General features: G+C 36.9%; 1 protein-coding gene across 3 annotated transcripts in view; it reads right to left on the bottom strand.

The window, feature by feature from the left end:
• Positions 1-21457, bottom strand: part of SLIT2 (slit guidance ligand 2) — a 263931-nt gene that overhangs the window by 12320 nt on the left and 230154 nt on the right. For all 3 annotated transcript variants that reach the window (XM_065634966.1, XM_065634967.1, XM_065634968.1), the window contains 4 exons: positions 9818-9911; positions 7853-7990; positions 7528-7768; positions 6362-6492 (listed from right to left, as the gene is read on the bottom strand). In XM_065634966.1, the coding sequence (XP_065491038.1) occupies positions 6362-6492; positions 7528-7768; positions 7853-7990; positions 9818-9911 (604 nt within the window). The remainder of the gene's footprint in view (positions 1-6361; positions 6493-7527; positions 7769-7852; positions 7991-9817; positions 9912-21457) is intronic.

Below are 21457 nucleotides of genomic sequence, written 5' to 3' on the forward strand. Positions count from 1 at the left end.
TCTCTGTTAAGAGTGATTATTAAAAGCTTCTAGTTCAAACTGTTTTACTGGTAAAAATTTACTGCAGAAAGAGGAGCCCTCCTAGGTAAGGGTGGTTTAAATTAAAGGGGAAATAAACACAAGGTATATCTGTGCAATATTTCCTGCCAATGCACTCATATTACTTCTAGCCTATTTCCCATTGGAGAAATGAGAGCTGAATGCATAGATCCTAGTGAAAAGCTGTAAGAAAAAATGTTTTAAAGCTTCAGAAACTCTGTAGAAGAATAATCATTTGGGAAGAAATATTCCCATAATTCCAATACATATATGAAGACGACTAGTTTACAGAATGAAAAAAGTATTCTTAATCTGTGTGTAAAAAAAAAAAAAAAGTATGTCCAGACAGAACAAAACCCAAGTGGATCAACTTTTCCCAAATAACCACCTCCAATGAATTAATTTTCTTTATCGGTCTTGGCACTGCCATCACCTCGTCTTGTTACTCAGACTGACTGACAAGTGCTTTTGGGATGATGGCTCTTTCTGCAGTAAAATCCCATTGGTAAAGCAGTTTTTCATTCACTCTACACAGCTAGACTGCTGTTATTGTTGATCCTCTGTATTTATAATGATTAAATAATCTGTTGGTAAATTTGTTGTGTTGCTTCTGCAGACACCTCTGTAGGCTTTACAAGTCCCATTTGATTCCTTTTCAACACACCATTTCTTGACTGTCATTAATATTATATAACTATTTGAATCTCTTTATTGGTTCATTTTTTTTTTTTTTAATTTCGGCCTCTGTTACAGGCATTTCATCATTGTTCAGTGGAGTACAACCTCTCTTATTCTTTTTTCTATACTATCCATGAATCTTTACTTCCTTAATGACATCTGTAAATTTCTTGATAAACTTCTCAGTTTTAATACCCTTTCTGTCCTTACTGTAAGCAACTTCCCATCTTAGTTTGCAAATTATCTACCTTGTTACAAAACTGTTCTTAAAGCTCATTGTTCTTAAACATTATGAGTTAAAATGGTCTTTTCTTCATTTCTCTCCAATAAAACACGATACATTAACTTGTTTGCTTTTATAATTCGATACCTATTTAGAATAGAATCACAGAATCATTTTGGTTGGAAGAGATCGAGTCCAACCATAACCTAACTCTGGCACTAAACCATGTCCCCAAGAACCTCATCTATATGTCTTTTAAACACCTCCATGGATGGTGACTCAACCACATCCCTGGGCAGCCTGTCCCAGTATTTCACATGAAGAAATTTTTCCTAATCTGAACCTTCCCTGGCACAATTTGAGGACATTTCCTATCGTCCTATCACTTGCTACTTGGGAGAAGAGACCAACACCCTCCATGCTGCAACCTCCTTTCAGGTAGTTGTAGAGATTGATAAGGTCTCCCCTCAGCCTCCTTTTCTCCAGGCTAAACAGCCCCAGTTCCCTCGGCAGCTCCTCATACGACTTGTTCTCTAGACCCCTCACCAGCTTACTTGCCCTTCTCTGAACACTCTCCAGTACCTCAGTTTTTACTGAGTCTGGCTGGGATGGAGTTAACATTCTTCATAATAGCTGATATGGTGCTGTGTTTTAGATTTGTGACCAAAACAATGCTGGTAAATGCACTCATGTTTTAACTATTACTTAATAATGTTTGCACGGTGTCAAGGCCTTCTCTGTTTCTGATTCTGTCCCCACAATGAATAGATTAGAGGTGTGCATGAGGTTAGTTAGGAGGGGCACAACCAGGCAGATGACCTGAACTAACCAAAGAGATATTCCATTCCATTCCATTCCATTCCATTCCATTCCATTCCATTCCATTCCATTCCATGCTATATAACATCATGCTCAGCAGTAAAACGGAGCTGGGGGGGTTAGGTAGGTTAGTCATCTTCTGCTTGGGAACTGGCTAAGTAAGCATCAGTCTACCTGTCACAGAATCACAGACAAATTCTTTGTCCATGCTGGCTATATTTCAACACACAGATGTTTAGCGCCTTCCCTACAGTTGTACTTTTGAGTCTGCCAACCCAACCCATTCAACGAGAAGGTATTGCCTTAGCTAGATCAAGTTTACACGGACAGAGGAAGAAACTGTGTGCTTCTCACTCAGAAGCAGCAAAAATTAGGCCTGCAGAGAAGGAAGGAAAAGAGGTAAGACTGGGCAAGAAATGGTTGGAATAAAGCAAGAATCAGAGTAATAGCTGGTACTGGATTTTAAGGAAAACAGAACTGGAAAATGAGTCAAGGAGGAGACTGAGAAAGACAAAACAAAGCAGAAAAGTGAAATCAGTAGGTTAATGCAGATTATGTCCGTGAGCAGTTTTTGAACAAAGACGATCAGATCTAGCTGGCTTATTAAAAAACAAAGGGAGGAAGGAAAGAAATTGAAGGGAGGGACCGAAAGAAGGACAGGAAACTTGACAGGAGACAGCTTTAATAGGTAACAAAGGTACAGAAAGACAACATGCAACGAAGGGGTGAAAAGAGGTAAAGAGCTGAAAAAGGGCAGGAATTGTCACAAATATCCTAGGAAGGTAAAATGGTAAGAACCGGAAATAGGGATGGCTGGAAACAGAAGTTACAAAAATAGAAATAGGTTGGAAAGGATGAAGAGATTAGAGTATCATGTATAAAAGATCCTGTACCACAAACATACTCCTTTTTAGAACCTGAATACACGGTGATCACTAGACACACAAACATACATACAGATGTGAAAATGTATAACTGGCTTCCAACATATGCACTTCCCTTGAGGGCAAGACTGTTCTACGATTGATCTCAGTACCATTATATGACGTTTTCAAACATCTCCTAAAAACTTGCCATAATGCTTCTTCGTAATGAAAGGGAGGTTAAAAATAATAAAATACAAGCATGTATCTGCTTCATTTACAACTGTGTCACCCTGTAACACTTCACTACATTTCTCATCCCTTTCTTTACTGCACCTGCATTCTCCACTTGTCACATAGTTCAAAACAGCTTATCAAAACTATGGAGTGGAGATGCTTCTAATTGTTCTGTAATATTAACCTAATTGGGACCTGTGGCAGTTGCACATCCCCCTGAGATCTGGAGCCTTCAATGGGGCAGCTGATGGCTCTTTAGCACCTTTTCTGTCCCACTGTGCCTGTCCCCAAGTACCCAGGGTGGTACCAAGGTGCTGACAGTCACATCCTCCCCTACCCTGAGACTGTGTGACTTCACCTCCACCCAGCTGGTGGGGCAGGAGGGGTGGGACCCTCAGTAAATTGACGGGGTCATAGAATCATAGCATCATTTTGGTTGGAAGAGACCCTCAGGATCATCGAGTCCAACCATAACCTAACCTAACTCCAGCACTAAACCATGCCCCTAAGAACCTCACCTAGGTGGGGCCTCACCAGCGCTGACTACAGTGGCACAATCACTTCTCTAGTCCTGCTGGCCACACTATTCCTGATACAAGCCAGGATGCTGTTGGCCTTTTTGGCCACCAGGGCACACTGCTGGCTCATGTTCAGCCGGCTGCCAATCAACACCCCCAGATCCCTCTCTGCCAAGCAGCTTTCCAGCCACTCTTCCCTGAGCCTGTAGCGCTGCCTGGGGTTGTTATGACCCAAGTGCGGGACCCAGCACTTGGCCTTGCTGAATCTCATACAATTGGCCTCAGCCCAACAATCCAGCTGGTCCAGATCCCTGTGTATGGCCTTCCTACCCTCCAGCAGATCAACACTCCCACTCAATTTGGTCTCATCTGCAAACTTAGTAAGGGTGCACTGAATCCCTTCATCCAGATCATTGATAAAGAGATTAAACAGAACTGGCCCCCATACTGAGCCCTGGGAAACACCACTCGTGACCAGCTGCCAACTGGATTTGGCTCCGTTCACCACAACTCTTTGGGCCTGGCCCTCCAGCCAGTTCTTTATCCATCACAGAGTACCCCCATCCAGGCCATGAGCTGCCAGCTTCTCCAGGAGAATGCTGTGGGCTACAGTGTCAAAGGCCTTTCTGAAGTCTAAGTACACAACATCCACAGCCTTTCCTACATCTACTAGTTGGGTCACCTTGTCATAGAAGGAGATCAGGTTGGTCAAACAGGACCTGCATTTCATAAACCCATGTTGACTGGGCCTGATCATATGGTTCTCCTGTAAGTGCCGTTTGATGTTACTCAAGATAATCTGCTCCATGACCTTGCCTAGCACCGAGATTAACAAAGGAGGTGCCCAGAGTAGCTGCGAAGCTTCTGGGCTATGTTTTAATGCCCACAGCCAGATCTGACCAGGCTATAAAACGGGTTCCCTGCCGAAGACCCCCTTGGAGTGGTCTTCTCGGACCAGCAGGTCTGTGAACTGGAGCCCTCCCCTTAGACTGGGACGCTGTTTAAGGAGACTTCCCGGGATTGAAAGCGCCTCATCTCCTCATTTGGGTGAGTGGTTATTTACTGGATATATCTTTGAATGAGTCCTCGCCTAACCCAGGCGAGTGTGAGCCCCCGCCTAACCAAGGTGAGTATTTCTTGTGGGTACCCTGGAGTGAGAAGCCTCTGGTTTTGTTTCTTGTGAGTGAATGCATGTACATTGTGGATCCTCATTATTCTTCTGTTGTCCTACCCCAATAATCTCCTCAACTGATATCCGAACCTGTATTTTATGTTGTTGGAGTCCTAGCTAATTGTATAAACGCTGTTTCTAGTCGGTTTATTGGTTACTCTTTTCTGGCTAAAATAAAGTCTGTTTTGGAACTTGTTGTTCACCTAAAATTGACTTTCGGTGTGCCTCCATGACAGGACCGTTTCTTAATTGATTTGTTATTAGTCTCTTCTACATTCATGGTTTTTCATTTTACCTGCGTGAGTATTGTTTTCCAGTCTTTCTCTAGAAAACTAAAATTGACAACTGTGAATTACCAGTATATATTATATTCCAGTAATACTGGAGAAAGTGTTGAATAAGGAAATATTTGTTTTGAATGGGAAGAAGTATTCTCAATAGATTAAACAAATAGAAGCAAAAATAACTTGACATTACATATGATCCTGATTCCTATTGCATCCTATTCTCAGACAGCTGTACCTATCAAAATAAAAATTAACAAAAATAATTAAACTCCTGAACAAAACAATCTAAACTTCTTCTTTAGTACTATTCCAGATAGGAAAGAAAAAAAAATCCTATTTTGATTTGTAGTCATTGAGAAAAATGAATGTTTCATGCAGTTCTAAATTCATGTTAAATACTTCAGCCTCCTGTAAAGTAAAATCCTATTTTTAATATATAAACATTTATACAATTAGAATACATATACTATTTCCATATGTTAAACCATTTCATGGAATTGTAAAAAAACCTTATGAAATACATATTGCATCAGAAAAGAAAAGCAACCTTAAGATGCTTATTGTACAAGGCTATGTTTTTACTAAACAACTTTATATTTTATTTTATAGGAATGAGCTTTTTTCTGTGGAATGCTTTTAGTAATCTACTAAAATCACATTTCCCTTGGTGCTATTACCTAACAAAGTTTAGCATTGTTTCCCTGCTATATAAACTTAAGCTTTTGATTTTATATTGCCATTTAAGTGCAATCATTTCTAAAAATTATTTTCAATGACATGTCCCTTATAGAATGCAGAACAACGGCAGCTTCTACAAGCTCCAGCAAGTAAACATACACTAGATATACACTGTTGGTTTTTTGTTCACTCTTGCAATGTCTGTCTGCAAATTCTTGAGAAATTACATAAAACCACTCTGGAAATTCAGGTGGTAATTTTTCAGAGAATCACAGGAATTCGACTTAAAAAAACCCTGAAGAATTATGCTCCAGAAGCAGATGTGGATTCTGTCTTTTAAAGACTTTGGAAGCAAAAAAACCCCCAGAACATTTCCTTTTCAAAGGTAGTGCCTTTTTTCAGAATCAGGTTTTTAGCTTTCTCTTCATCTGCCAAGGAAAAGTCCCCACATTATACGACTGCCTAACACAGAAGAGAAGAGAAACTTCCATTTAATTTCTGCTTATGCAGTATAGTTCTGCACTTTACCCTGCACAAGAGGAAATTATTTGGCAGTAACATAATGGAAGAAACTACTTCCACATATAAGCTTTACATAAACGTATAAATATTCTGCTGAAAGCTCTTACTCAGTTTTAATGGATGAAATAATATATTATCTTTCTGACTTATCTGCATTAGAGTTATTTTCCCAGCCAAATCATGTCTTTTGGCAATAGTCTTTATATGTCTGACAATACATTCATTTGCATATATTTTTTTCAACCATCTATTCCAAAACATGACTGTGAAATAAGGACTTAATACATATTGGGTTTCAGTTAGAAATTTGTTTCATCTGGGTTCACCTGTAAATAGCAGAGGCTGGATAAGATCCTGTGTCATAACTGACCCTCACTCTACCCCGGTACAGCTCTACTGCTATATGATCTTTATCGCCTTTGTAGAGCAGGATCCCACTGTCTTCATCTGTGGCAATCTAGAGAAAAGAAAGAAATGCTTAGAAAGAACTAAAAATAAATATCAAATCAACATGCTGTTTTAAGTGTATTTTTGAATTTAGTGCCATAGTCTGTCACTTCATTATAAAATTCTTCCTTGAAGGACAACCTGACAAAATTTTTTCTCTTCATAGAATGTCCCAAGCTCGAAGGGACCCACAAGGATCATGGAGTCCAACTCCTGTCTTTGCACATGACAACCCCACAGTTCACACCATGTGTCTGAGGGAGTTGTTCAATGGGTTCTTGAACACTGTCGGGCTTGGAGCCGTGACACCTCCCTGGGGAGCCTGTTCCAGTGCTCCACCACCCTCTGGGTGAAAAACCTTTTCCTAATGTCCAACCTAAACCTCCCCTGGCACATCTTCCTGCCATTCCCTTGGGTTCTGTCATGGGTCGCTTAAGAGAAGAGATCGGTGCCTGTCTCTCCTCCTCCCCTTGTGAGAAAGCTGTAGCTGCCATGAGATCTCCCCTTAGTCTCCTCCAGGATGAATAAACCAAGTGACTTTAGCTGCTCCTCATATGACTTCCCCTCTACACCCTTCACCAACTTCGCAGCCCTCTTCTGGTTGCTCTCCAGTAGCTTAACATCTTTTTTATCCTTTGGCGCCCAGAACTGCACCCAGTGCTCCAGGTGAGGCCGCACCAGTGCAGAGCAGAGCGGGACAGTCACCTCCCTCGCCCGGCTGGCAATACTGTGATTGATGCACCCAGGACACGGTTGCCCTCTTGACTGCCAGGGCACACTGTTGGCTCATGTTCAGCTTGCTGTCGATTAGATCCCCAGATCCCTCTCCGCAGAGTTGCTCTCCAGCATCTCGTCCCTTTCCTATCAATAAGCCCATCTATTTCAATACGAATATAGAGTTATTCCAGTGACTCTTCTAGATTTTTATCCCAAACTCTGAAAAGCTCTTTAAGTGAGCCAATGACAACTTTGGCTAATTTCCCACCCCATGTAAAGTCATTTACATGCTTTTCCAGATCAGAATCTGCAACACAAGCAATCTTACCTGTAGAGTGATATTGGTTTGGGGGCGTATTTTAGCTGAAGGTATTTGTAGATAGGATTCTTTGTTGACAAAGTTTATACTGATCAGCTTTTCACATTTCTCACCCTGATAGCCTGATAAACACTGACAGATGGGTTCACTCTCTTTTATGATACACTGGGCTCCATTTTGACATTCATAATTATCACAAGGGCTGGTGCGAGGTAGAACCATTGGTGGTGAAAACTCACAAAACAAGCCACTAAATACAAAAAGAAAAATTAGTATTTCCAGAAAAAGCAACTTTGACATAAGACATACATGTTTGTACTTAGATCATTCTCACCTGTATCCTTCTGGGCAAATACATGTATATCCATTAACTGCATCAGTACACTGCGCTCCGTTTTTACATTTGTTGTCCTGGCAGTCATCAAAGTCAATATCACAATGCTCACCTACATATCCAGGGGTGCAATCACACCTGTGAAACAGGATAGCACAGTGTCTTTTAGCAATACTGTGAACTTATGACAAAGCTAAGGAACTACTGAATTGTTTAAAACTGAAGCAAAAAAAATGCATTACTGTGACTTTGTGTGTAAAGACTATGTAGCTTAATCATGTTATTATATGGGAGTCTGCATATGTAATGAATACAGGCTTGCCAGTTACACATGCCTACTCATCTGCCATTATATTGAAGAATTGTGGTTTAAATCTAGAAAGCCCTCATGAATCACTTTGACAGTTCTTCTTGGAATTAATGAGTAATGCAGAATGTTACAGGATGTTGTAAGTGACTGCAAACACTAAAAATAATCAATATGCCTAGTTGCTGAAACTGAGACAAATAAACCAAGGTTTGTATTATACTGCTGGATATTTTTGTTGTCAGCTGAACAGCTATGAATGGACCAAGGCTGCATTTATACAGTTTAGAGGTTATGCATAAATGTTTCCCCTTGAAGTTCCACCAGCCTGATTTACCATAAATAGGTGCATGGTTAGTGAACTAACAGAAGTCTCAAAACACATCCTCTGCCCTCCCTGAGGCCCCACTAAACTAGAAAGAGCATATCCTCAAGACAGTATGTAATGTTTTTTTGGTTTTAGTTTTTTTTCCTTTTTTCCCCCATGCAACTCTCATTGTTAACGCTAGTGGCAGTTCTTCAGGGAATTCTAATACATTAGACTGATTGAATGACCAGAACTCTGTGAAAAATGAATGGAAAACAGTACTAATTAATGCATCCACTTTTTTTTTTTTTAATTAGGATGTATGTAATTGATTTAATTAGATCTTGTGATTCCTTCCTTGGTGGTGTTTCTTTTAGTGTCTAAAATTTGCACTAAAGTGCCAAGATTGCTTTTAAATAGCTGTGTAACTTTCAATTAAGTACTTCAATCAAATGTCTCAATTGTTATTAAATAACATACACAAATAAGAAAAGTAAAAAAGAATACAAAGCATGCTATTAAAAAGCTGAATAAGTGAGATACATGCTTGAAGTTACTGCATCTGCTATTTTCTGATTTAAAATCTCAGAAAGTAACATGGAAGATTAATGAACAAGGCAGTAAAATATAAGATGCCAATCTAGGTTTATTGAAGTGGCATTAAGAAAATAAACATAACACACAACAATTTAAACCCAACAAGTTTTCTATTTTCCAGCTGAAAATTATCAACTTCATTTCATGTGAATTTGAATACTTAATATATTTGAATAATTTTTGCCGTATTTGAAATAAAATATCATTTCATAAGTAGCAGGTATGATAAGAAATAATCTGATTTTATCACAAGAGCATACTGTGCATCAAACAGGTGCTTATGACAACAATTGGAAGCTGTAGGTTTTCTGTCTTTATTAACCTAAAGCCTATTAAAACAAGTTTAAATTGTGCATACTAATTAATTATGATAAAGATATGGTATAATTAAAGATTAGTTTTCCTGGGGCTGGACTTTTTTTGGTTTATATCTTCCAGTATGCCTTCCTAATAAGGTCTTTCACAATTACTTCTCAGAAAGCAGCATAATTATTCCACTCAAATTAAATGCAGTTATTTTCCTCCTGTCCACGCTACTAAAAGGCTTTTGTATAGACTGTCACATTAACTAACTGCTCTACTCTGCATTCCTATTTAAAATCTGGCTGAAATCAGAACCATTAAGGATCAGTAAAAATCAGTACAACATATTTAAGATAATAATGTAGATCTACATGAAAATAATGGCCTATCCTGCCGTAATGCTTGATAACACCTGAAATTAGTATTTTGAGAACAGAACTTGTAGACTTACTTGTATCCTTTGGCTGTCAAGATACACTTTGAGTCATGCTGGCAAGGATTCAGGTTTTGAGCACAGAAATCTAGTTTCTCCTCACAGAGCTCACCTGAAATATAATGTATCCTGTCAATTCAGTGAAAATATCACAGTAACCTGAAAAGAGCTGTTTCTATTTTAAAAGAAAAATGCATACTTAATGATATAGTATTAAATATTACCTTTATAATGAATACTAATAAATAAATATTAATAAATAAGTATTATCTACACATACTAATCTTTCTGATAACTCCTTTATTAAAAAATAGTTCAACATGAATCATCTATCTATGGATATAAATGACAGTTTTGTGAAAAAATATTTTTTGCTTACGATATTTATCTAGCTACACTGTATAGCAAAACACTAGTGACTGAATCTCTCCTACTAGGACAAACAAGCCATCAATATGTCTTTCTCTTATGTACTTCTTAGCACATTATACACAGAAATACCCAGATTTGCACTATAAGTAAACTAGTACCTGAAAAACCCTGTTAATATCACTGCATGTTTGGGGTTCCTCACGACGAGGAAGACATTGAGGTGCTGGAGCATGTCTAAAGAAGGGCAACAAAGCTGGTGAAAGTTCTAGGGAACAAGTCTTCTGAGGAGCAGCTGAGGGAATTGGGTTTGTTTAGCCTGGAGAAAGGGAGGGTCAGGGGAGACCTTCTCACTCTCTACAACTACCTGAAAGGAGGTTGTAACATGGAGGGTGTTGGTCTCTTTTCCTAAGTAACAGTGATAGGACAAGAGGAAATGGCCTCAAGTTGCACCAAAGGAGGTCATCACCGAAAGGGTTGTCAGGCATTGGAACAGGCTGCCCAGGGAAGTATTTGAGCCACCATCCCTGGAGGTGTTCAAAAGATGTGTAGATTTGGCACTTAGGGACATGGTTTAGTGGTAGACTGAGCAGTGTTAGGTTTACAGTTGCACTCCATGATCTTAAAGGTCTTTTCCAACCTAAAAGATTCTAAGATTCTGTGAATAGTGCACTCGCAAAGTTTATCACCAGTTTGTAAGACAAAAATATTTATTCCAGCATCCATATGAAGAATATGTGCATAATCAACAGGTATAAACCCTGTACCTGCTGAATTTAGGGACTCACAAGTCTATCAGGCCCTAAAACTATGGAAGGAGTAGGGTTGCTGCTTGTCACTTGTCACGTAATAAAACAGCTAGTGAGCAAAGACTAGTAGAACTGTATACCAAAATGATCAATACCAGAAGTTAGCAGTGGATGAGCAGATGCTTTCACTGCTCAAGTTGAACTTTCCTTTAAAGAGGCACAATATTTGATATCCCTCCCTTTTACTTATCTGAGTGTGGTAGTGGCCTGCGGTGTAGTTAGGTGAAGAATCAGTATCTGCTGGAGGGCAGCCTGAGAGTTAAAAAGCATATAATAGCTTCACCTCTTTCCTGTAACTGTTAACACAGTACTGAGGATAAAGACTGCACCACCATGAATACCGTTATGGGGAAAGGAGGACAGACAAATTTTGGGTAGAATCAGGAACAGACTAATTGGAGAAAGAGAGAAAGGTATAGGATAACAACACTGGAATGGAGATTTAGGAGAAAGTATATGAATGAAGGTATCTTCCACAATACATATGTGTACGTGTATCAGCTCATCAGCTACTACTGGCATTAAGCAATAAGGTTTCTGACACATTACACCGCTCCTTGCCAAGTGCCTAGCACAATGCAGAAGCTGTCTTCTTACTTAGATGGGCTTCTCTGGAATTACAGAAGTACACATCATAATAAACAACAGTACATGAAGTTCCATTTGTCTTTTGTTTTGTTTTTACAGGTTCAACAGATGCTCCAGAGAAATTTGTCCTTTCCACAGCAAGTGTGCTTACATACTAGCATTCAAAACTCCATATTGTGAATACGAATACTGACTACCCAGGACTTGAGACATTATTTTCAGGACTTATCTCTTAGAGTATGTTGAACTTATTTCAAATGATGGACAAATAAACAAAAACTTTAAAGAGGTGAAAACCAGTCTATATTAAAGCAAGGACAGAGAAAAAAGCAAAACTGAACCAGAGCCAAAGATGGTTATGTTGGATAAAAACACCTCCGAAACATGTATGCTCAGTGTGATCAGACATGGGACCTTTACATATTCAAAAATGAGAGGAGAAGCCAAAACCAGCTAGACAACTACCTTGGAGGCATCCAAGAGATCCAGGCTGGTTCTACACAAAGCGGTGGTTTTTGTTTGTTGTGTCGTTTTTGTTGGTTGGTTGGTTTTTGTTTGTTTTTTGTTTAAAATAAAAAATTTGTAGCACATTACCAATTTGTAAGTAGTGCATTTTCCCTACAAAACCAAATAAAGCTTTAACACAAGAAAATGGCCTTTAAATACAGGCTACTTTACAGTCCTCAGGAAAACTGTCAGTATCAATCCAACTTAGACATTATATGTAGAAAACTGAATGGAGATCAAATGCAGGCCACTGAGATGACTAATACAAAGGATTTTAATTCTATCCTCAAAGCCTCTTCAAACTCTCAATGGACTTATTAGTCTGGAAATGTGCAACTGTTATGACTAGGTCAGTGCACAAAGAATCCTGAAATACCAGGGATTCTTTGCATCCCACAATATATCAAACAAAAACCAGATCCCTTTCTCCTTTCAAAGGGTTTTGTTCAAACAAATACATGCACAAGAGCAAGTAATTCTTCACTAGCATTTAGTCAGTTTGCAGAACTTGTAATAGCTGAAATCCGTTTAAAGGTCAGCAACATTTAAGACTAAGATATAAATATGGGAACAGAGATTTCAGATTTTCAAGAACATAAAGTGGAATGTGCAAAAATCAATGTTTTTTAGCGTAGTTTATACACGTTAGTGTGGCTTAGAAATTTATATGTGGCAATATATATGTGTATATATGCATATATACACATGTACCCCCGCCATGCAAATATCTTCTTATGGCATATATTCTATAGTAAATTATATGCAGAACCGGAAAATATATGACACCCCAATTACAAATAATATAAATATGGCTGTTCAGTACTTACAAGACTTGTACAAAACCACCTCTAAACATTCCCAAGATTATTAATTCTATCAGTATATCAGAGACTTTCTGAAAAAATATACTGGTATGTCTGAGATATATATATCTTTCAGGCAGGGCTGGAAGTTTTCTGTCTCTAGTTAGAATCACAGTAGAAGTCCAGTGGAAAATCCCCCAAATACCTAGAAAAAGGGAAAGTTGGACTGGCATAATAGGAGCGAGCAATCTCACCACTGCTGTCAACTTTACCGAACTGGCATTGATTTTTCTACAGGATCGTAATTGGGCCATGGCTTAGATTATTATTGGCACAGATCTCTGAAATTTTTTGTGTGGTAAACAGCTTTACTGAGCGGTGTCTAAGTCTGACCATTTTTTGAATTTCCTCCCATCCAGGTACTTACAAAATACATGATTTCTTAGAGTTCACTGATTCTAGTAGTCATAGGTTGACTGCCCTAATATCTTTTGAACTACATTGAAAGCTGAATCAACCTCATGAAAAGCTTAGAGGCACCTGAAAAGTCTTAATTCCCAAGTCATAGCTGTGAATCCCACATAAAGATTGAGGGTCAAGCTAAAAGCTTAACTTTGAAACAGGCTTACAGTTTTGAAAAATGTCCACTTCAAATCAATGTTATGCTACCAGGCCTACTGCAGCCAAATGGCTTGCAAACATCATCAGGTATTTTTTTATATTATGGTCAGACTTTGATATGAGTACCCTGTAGAAAAGTGCACAGACTGAAAAAGAAGAGAAACAGTGATTCAAAAACCCACTTGTCTTTAAAAGACAGGACTTGTTGTGCTGTGACAGTATAAAATGAATGAAAGTTTCCCATTGCATTTGCAAGTTGGATGCACTGTGAAATAAGTTAATCATATTACTGGAGTGAGTTTCCAACTGAACAGTCCAGTAGCAACTAGCCTAGGGAAGGGAACAGGAATCAAGGAAAGGACATGGTAAACATGGTGGTCCATGCAGTGAAAAACAAATGTTGAAAACCCTATGAACAAAAGAGCCAGTTTTATGTAAAGTACAAACTTTCTTTATAAAGAAAAAGAACTCATGGCAGACTTGCACATAGGATCAGTAAAAAGAAAACCAAGAAAAATGCAAGATGGAATCCAAACTATGTACATTTCCGAATGAAAATATAAATACCAGAACAAAACAAAATAACCAAACTCCTCAAGGTCTTCATGTGTACTGTTAACAGATTTATATTCTGAATGGAGTGTTCCCATAACCAAAATGTAACTGTTCACAGAAAAATTAATAGAGAAGGTAAGTAAAAATATGTGACATGGGATCTAAACCACTGAAGAATAGTTTCCTGGTAAAGCAACGTCTTTTCTGTGGTACTGAATAACCAGTGTGTTATTCAGAATTTAACTGAGACAAGGTGAAGGGGAGAAAGTAATCTTGTTGAAAAGATAGGGGTGAAAGTGAAATACTCATTGAAGGAAATAGCAGATTTACTGAGTTAGGCTACTTGGCTTTACTGAAGGGAAATGTTAGAGAGTTCCCTGATTTGGGAAGCATAATATAATGTTTTAAAAACTACACTTCAAAATAATGAAAAAAGATTGTGAAACAAATGTCTCAATTCAAGGAAGCCTGACACCAATGTGTGTGTACATTCTTTTAGTCATCTAATAATATTGTAACTGAGGCTTCTGTAAGAGCTTGGCTAAGTAATTATGTTTTTCAAAGATGGGAACATTTCTCTGTGTAGGAAAATAAGCAACAGACTAGTTTGTTTAAAAATAAGCAGTGGATAAAGTGTCAAAAATCCTATGAAAAGCTTCCAAAGTTTAATCAGAACCAGCAATAACTCTTTTCATAAGACATCTTGCTTAATTAATCTGGGGAGGCTGGCTCCTGGTATGGAGTCTCAGTGCAACCAGCGGAACTCTGTGTGGTCGGTACAGTCCAAACAAACACAACCCTCCAAGATCAAGACTGGAATATTTACAGTGGTTTTGCAGCTAGATCTAGAGGATGATGCAGACTTAAGCAGCCAGACAGCACTATTAAATACAGATGATTAATTGCGTGCAATCCTTGATTAACCAACCAAAGTTATAAGTTTGCTAGATTCACAGGTTATTTTGTGTTTCTTCTGTGTATGCTAATTCACTCTTCTGACTTGGTGAGATTATACATCACAGAAAAACTTAACTCTGGATTTTCTAATATATAAAGGTGTAGCACCACAAATAATTAGGAACAATGCAATGAGGTGAAAAAGGATTTACATCATTGTTATTTTGAACAATTGGGCAATAAATTCAAAATACAGTCAAATATAGCCATGTCAGCCACTATATTTCTGAATGAAGAGGAGAGCTCTAACACAAATAGACATGGGCTTCTGAATATAATAGCGCATTGCTAATTACAAGCAAGCTTACTGAAGAAACAAGCTGAAAATCACTAGCGTATTAGCAGATCTGAGTATGATATTAGAATAAAAGCTAGGGACAGAATGTAAAACAAAGAATTGTCAGTTTTCATTATCAAAATCAGGTTTTTGTAGAGGACTTATTCACTGTTGCAAAGCTAAAATAAAAAATAACAAATGTATATTACAGACTCGAGGATAATTGCAAGAATAGCAGGATTTTATATGTGTACATATATGTCCATTCCAGCTTCTGAGCTTGGTTGCACTATATTGTGAGTTGACTTCTGCAATATTTATGTTTTATCGATTAGATATTATTATCTGAGTCTTTGACTAGAGGTCTCTGTTTAATTACTTCTGACTCAAATAGCCAATAGAGTGTTGGACTGATTGGAATAATGTCAGTGCCATTTAACAAACCATAGACAGAAAAACGCTGCATTTTTATGAAGTCTTGAGTTTGATGAACAGTAGACAAATTATTTAAAGTCTTCAGCTCATTATTCGGAAAAGACAAATAAAAATATCTACTATTTAAGGGACAAAGTTACTTAAAATTTAAAAAAGTTCACAGTCACAGTAGGATGCAGTTTGTAACCACAAATCTGAACATTTTTTTTTAAAATTCGATTTTAAAGCAAAATTCTAGATCCAATTCATTGCTGGACTGTTTGTGTCTTTCACCATTGCTTAACTCTGCTCATCTGTGCACAATGCTTGTGGATCTCAGTGTAAGATGCGGCTTTTTTAGTTTAACATTTCTAGTGTTTTTACATATGGTGTTTGGCAACAACAAAGAAATATTAACTTTAAGGCAAGTAAGCTTTCACACAATTAAGGAAAATAAAATGACGGATCATAGATCAGACTCAGTAATGGCAGTGATCAAACTCGTAGCAGGCAGCTCAGCTTGCCAAGGATATAATGTATATTCCTCTTTTATGAAAATGCAATAAAATGACTTCAATACTTGGGCTTTAAATATAGTCATTTGAAGTATATTAAGCTAGATGAAACAGAAAATTTTACGAGTGATGAAAAGCAAGAGTAGCAAAGGTATCTCTTTATTCTAGGAAGCTGTAACACTTGTGTGTATTTCTTACAAGAATGAGGATTATGATCCTGATTCAATAAAATAATTAAACTTTTAATCAAGCTTGATATGTCATGATTTGCATTTGATTACTCGCATGCTTAAATTTTAGGCAGGTACTTATTTGATTACCAAGTGAATAGAAAGTATAATAGCAACTCAACTCCTTTATTGTAGTAGCAAGAAGGCCATGGAATGAAGTTTTGAAAAATACAAAATATATATATCTGTGTGTAGGGCTTGTCAAAACTGAGATGATTACTTAAAATTATCCTTTTTATTTCCTATTACTAAAATCCTCCAAGTATCTTGTCGACCACTAATAACTTTCAGGTTCAGCTGGCAAGCTAATACAAGTATGTATCACATACACATCTGCTTGATTTTGATGCTGAACTTAGTTCACATCCCCTGGGTGTTTGATAATCTGTTTGTGAGAAATTTGTTCTTGATATAATCAGTAATTTTAATATGTTATAGTTCACACTCGTGTAATACATTTACCGTGACTACAGTTCTGTTTAGGATTCATCGGTTTTTTACATTTAATCACATTTAAAGACATTTAAACTATCAGCAAGACTAATTATACACATGGAGACTTGAGTCTCTTCATAGTAACATCTTCCTCTTATATCCCATTTGAAAGGCTATTTTTCATGGACATAGAATTTATTTTTTTCCTTTCATTTCCAAAAGTAAATCCTAAAATTCTGTAATTTATGCTACTGGAAATCAGTGACAAAGCAAAATTTTCCCTGGGAATTACAAATGTCGAAGTAGTTATCATAATCTGCTTCCTTTAAAAAAAAAATTAAAAACAAGAGTAACAAAGAACTCAACTTTTATATTTATTTATACTGAGCTTGCACTTTTTCTAGTTCTAAGGACAAGCACTCTCTCATAAAATCAACCAGTTTCACCCTGGGATAGTAACAGAACAATATAGAAAAAAACCCAAAAAACCAAAACCAACCCAAAAAACAACTTAGGAAGTGGAAAGAAAAACAGGACACTATAATTGTTGTCCACATTAGTAATAATAAAATGCAAATATGACAGCATGTCTAAGTGGAATACAGCTTTAAGCATGGAACATCCATGGATGGAATCGCTTTCTGGAAACATTTTGTTTTTTTCATCAGTTACAGAGGAAATTTAGGCTCAGAGTTTAAGTTTTAAGAATTATTCATCAGATGCCTAAATTAATCAACATAGATGGTATAACTGCAGCCTTGTTCAACACGCTATATCATGGATAATGAAAATATTTTTTATTACTAGTGAAACATTATATTGCTTTATAGACTGCACAATCTATTAATCAAATTAAATTAAAGGCAAATACAGTACTACATTTGCTTTTAAAACTAAATATGTAACTTCATAAATATATCATAATGATTATGTTAGCTTCCAGATTGTATAGGTGATCAGATTGTACAGAAGATGTTTTACATCTGCTAGTGAGATAGGTGTTAGGCAGAAACTTGAAAGAAAAAAAATCAGGAATACCCAAAGTAAGTGTCATAAATTCCTCCAGTATTACCTTTCTTGTACCATAGCCTCAGCTTACTGTAGTTGTTTCAGTTTCTATAGATATTTACAGCAAAAAAAGGCCACAGAAATGATAAGCAGGAAGACTGTAATTTTAAACTCCAGCATATTTTCTAGTACTAAAATCTAACAAAAAAATTAAAGAAAAACAGTGCTATAAAACAGAGAATACATTAGAACAGAACCAAGGTATGTCTTGAAGGTGATGAGAATAAATATTTCAGAAGATCACCATGTAAACTTTTTTGTTAGTCCTGTCAGTGGCTGCATAAAATTTTAATACATCTGAAAAAAAGACAGTGAAGGTAGTATTAAAGTACTCCTGTACAGCGATCTGCATCTTCAACCACATTCTTCTGACATGTATTCACAGCAAGAGCCAAGTGCCTAATTTGAGGATTTGCAGTGAGCTTTCTAAATTATATCTATATACGATATATTTGATCATTTGTAAGAACTCAAATCCATGCACCTTTAAGGAAAGGAAAGTGAGAAACCAAAGTACATGAAAATAGGCTTTAAAGACAACTGACCTTTTTCCACTTCATTCAGATTAGCAGCTTGCAGTGACAAAGACAGAAGAGACAAGAGACTTTTTACATTGTAATACAACAGCATAGCACATTAAGCTAATGCACAACTACAGCAGCAGAGAGGTTGATATAGCAAAATGAAGCAAGCTTCAGAGTCTCACCTACAGCAAAGCAAAACAAACAGGAAAGGTAAGAAGTCCATGCCACTGGTGGCATAAGAAAGGTTTTACTTCTGGATCACTTAGATCTGTGATCTAATGGCTGATGGTAATGAGCAAGAGAAATGATCATCTGTAATCTGTAGAATGTACATAAAATGACCTGAAGTGTATTAGACTGAGATTAAAATAAAGGAGATGATAATGTTAAGAGAATAGCAAAGTTAAAGAGTGCAGGACATAGTGAGGTGTTTTGAATGTTTTATTTCTCAAGGTTTCATCAGACACTCTGGGTGTTCACTGATTCCATTGGTTTATACTGTTGTCTCAGAGTTAGTCTGTGATCTGAAGAAAGCTCATGGTATAGTGCAAATACCATTCTTGTCTTTCCACCTGTAGCTGTGAAGGTAATGTCAAAATCTAACGGCATCAGAGAAAAATGTATTCCAGATTCTTAAGCAAAAAAATAAGCTTTTGTAATTGTTTGGTTTCGATTCAACACTGTACTTGATAAGTGTTTTCACACTTCTGCAATTTTCAAGGGATTGTTAGGAAAGTCAAAAAGTGACTGGTTTTGCACTGCAACATTCTTCAAAACACTTTTCACAGCTTTTGTATGTATTTTCAGAGTTAATTTGAGAAGTTAAGAAGCCCTCCACATGAAACTAAAACTTTAAAGAAGAATGATTTACTTTTCATACAACCAGGTTTCAGCTGATTTCTTCCTTATACTGTGCTATTGAAATCTAAAGCATATTTGCAGATAACCATTCACCCAGAAAAATACTCTGGGCTTGTGCACTTCTACATGCAGTATATATATGCTGTGACATCTTGAACACAAGAGAATTTGAAGTATTGCCCACAGAATGAAAAGAAAACAGGACAAGCCTACAGTGGTATTTTCCTGCTACGTATACTGTCCTAGTCTTCAGCAACTTAACAGCTCAGGGACTTTCTGAACTAGAGGTAAGTACCTTTAAATTTAATAATATTTTAACCTACTAAATATATAGCCTGTTTTCCTAGTAAGTTTGCCCACCTAGCACATTAATTTATCTAATGAAAAATACCTTTCATAAAAACCAAACCCAAACAAAACACATTAGCAATATGCAGATTTGAATTTAACCTGTTAGAACAGATACCAAAATCCAAATGTTTACAAAGTTCTTCATGAAGAGCACTGTACCCATACTGGACAGGGATTCTGTTACTTATCTTTCAAATCAGGCTATAGGCCAGAGAAATAAAAAAATCCTATAAATACTTTGGTACCTCATAGACACTGCAGGCAACTGTAAGATTACTTTATATTCTGAACACTACCATTTCTAGATCCTGATGTGTCCAGACTACTGTTAGTCTAATTCTTAACACTGAAGGTTATTTAATTATTATGCAAGCTCAAGGACGATGGACGTGAAGACCCCTCAACTAGCTCAATGTTTTATATTTTCTCTTTACAATTAATCTCAAAAATAACTTCAGATCTCACACACTGTGTCCTATCCTCAGATGCTTTGCAAGATAGGTAGTATATTGTAGAATTCTGTACTGTACCCTATGGAATGAAAAACCCAATCTTTTGCTACAATTTTTGTCCAATTTATCAATAAAATGAGTTGAGGCTCTGCTGTTTTACGGTTAAAAACCACGTGTCTTTGGTTTTGGTAAGGTGTTGGAAAAAATCTGATGAGATAGTGTAAATGTTCAACATTTTTTAAAAACAGAACAACTAAACTTACTGATTACAAGTAGATTGTTTTTATTTATTTTAGAGCTGGTGAGAAGGTTCTCACCTACTCACATGACTTAATGACTTCAGTAGCAATTATAATTAGGAATTGCATCAGTAAAAGCAAATCCCTTTTTCTGAAATAATTACAGTTAGCAAAGAAAAACTCTTGCCATGTAAACTGATAGCACTGTCCTTGGAGAATTATGCATGATTAAGAATCAAATTAAAAAATACGCTTTCTTGTGTTTTGAGTGAATCAGGACAACTGCAATAGACATCAAAAATGTTAACAACGTTTATGTTCTCCTTTTTGCTCTACCCATATATAGGCATAGAGAAATGCTAAAATTGATGTTTCAATTGTAGATATAAAATGTAAATTTCAGTTACCATACTATAGAAATGCAACAGGCACACTTAATCAAAGTTTTAGGCTATCACATATAAAACAAGCCTTTGTATCTGCTCCATGGATATTCAACACAAAACGGTCCTTCCCATGGCATACTGTGAATACAGCAAGCTATTGATTCAAGCAGTTAAATGCATCTAGAGTAATGTCAAAAATGAAGAAACAAATGACACAAAAACACCTGCAAAGCTGCAGAGGAGGAATGCACGTGCACATGAATTGTCCACTATCTAATAGATACATGAAACCTCTTAGCATGAAGCCACTGAAAAGGAATACTGCACTGATGTGACTTTGGTTTGCTTTCTTCCAGCCTACACAGTAGAACATCTGATCACATTATTAAGGATATGGCAATCAATCCCAGGGGAGCTGAAGCTTGACCCACATAGAGCTGAAATACAGTTATAGGAGAAATAGCAAACACCTGTCTCTACTTATTGATGCTGTTACCTATTATTTGTTTCTAAGGCTTGAATTGTCAATTGCTCTCAGGTATTAAGGTATCAGTACTTGGGAAAACAGTATTTTGCCTAAGCAGAAGATTATCTGTTCTTCCAGATATGGACCATCCACTTATTATTAAATACCTTATTCTGGCTACTTATGCTTTTAACCTGTATTGCTGTAGATATTATAGCTTATGCTATATGG

This window comes from Caloenas nicobarica, chromosome 4, assembly GCF_036013445.1.
Source record: "Caloenas nicobarica isolate bCalNic1 chromosome 4, bCalNic1.hap1, whole genome shotgun sequence".
Taxonomy (NCBI): Eukaryota; Metazoa; Chordata; class Aves; order Columbiformes; family Columbidae; genus Caloenas; species Caloenas nicobarica.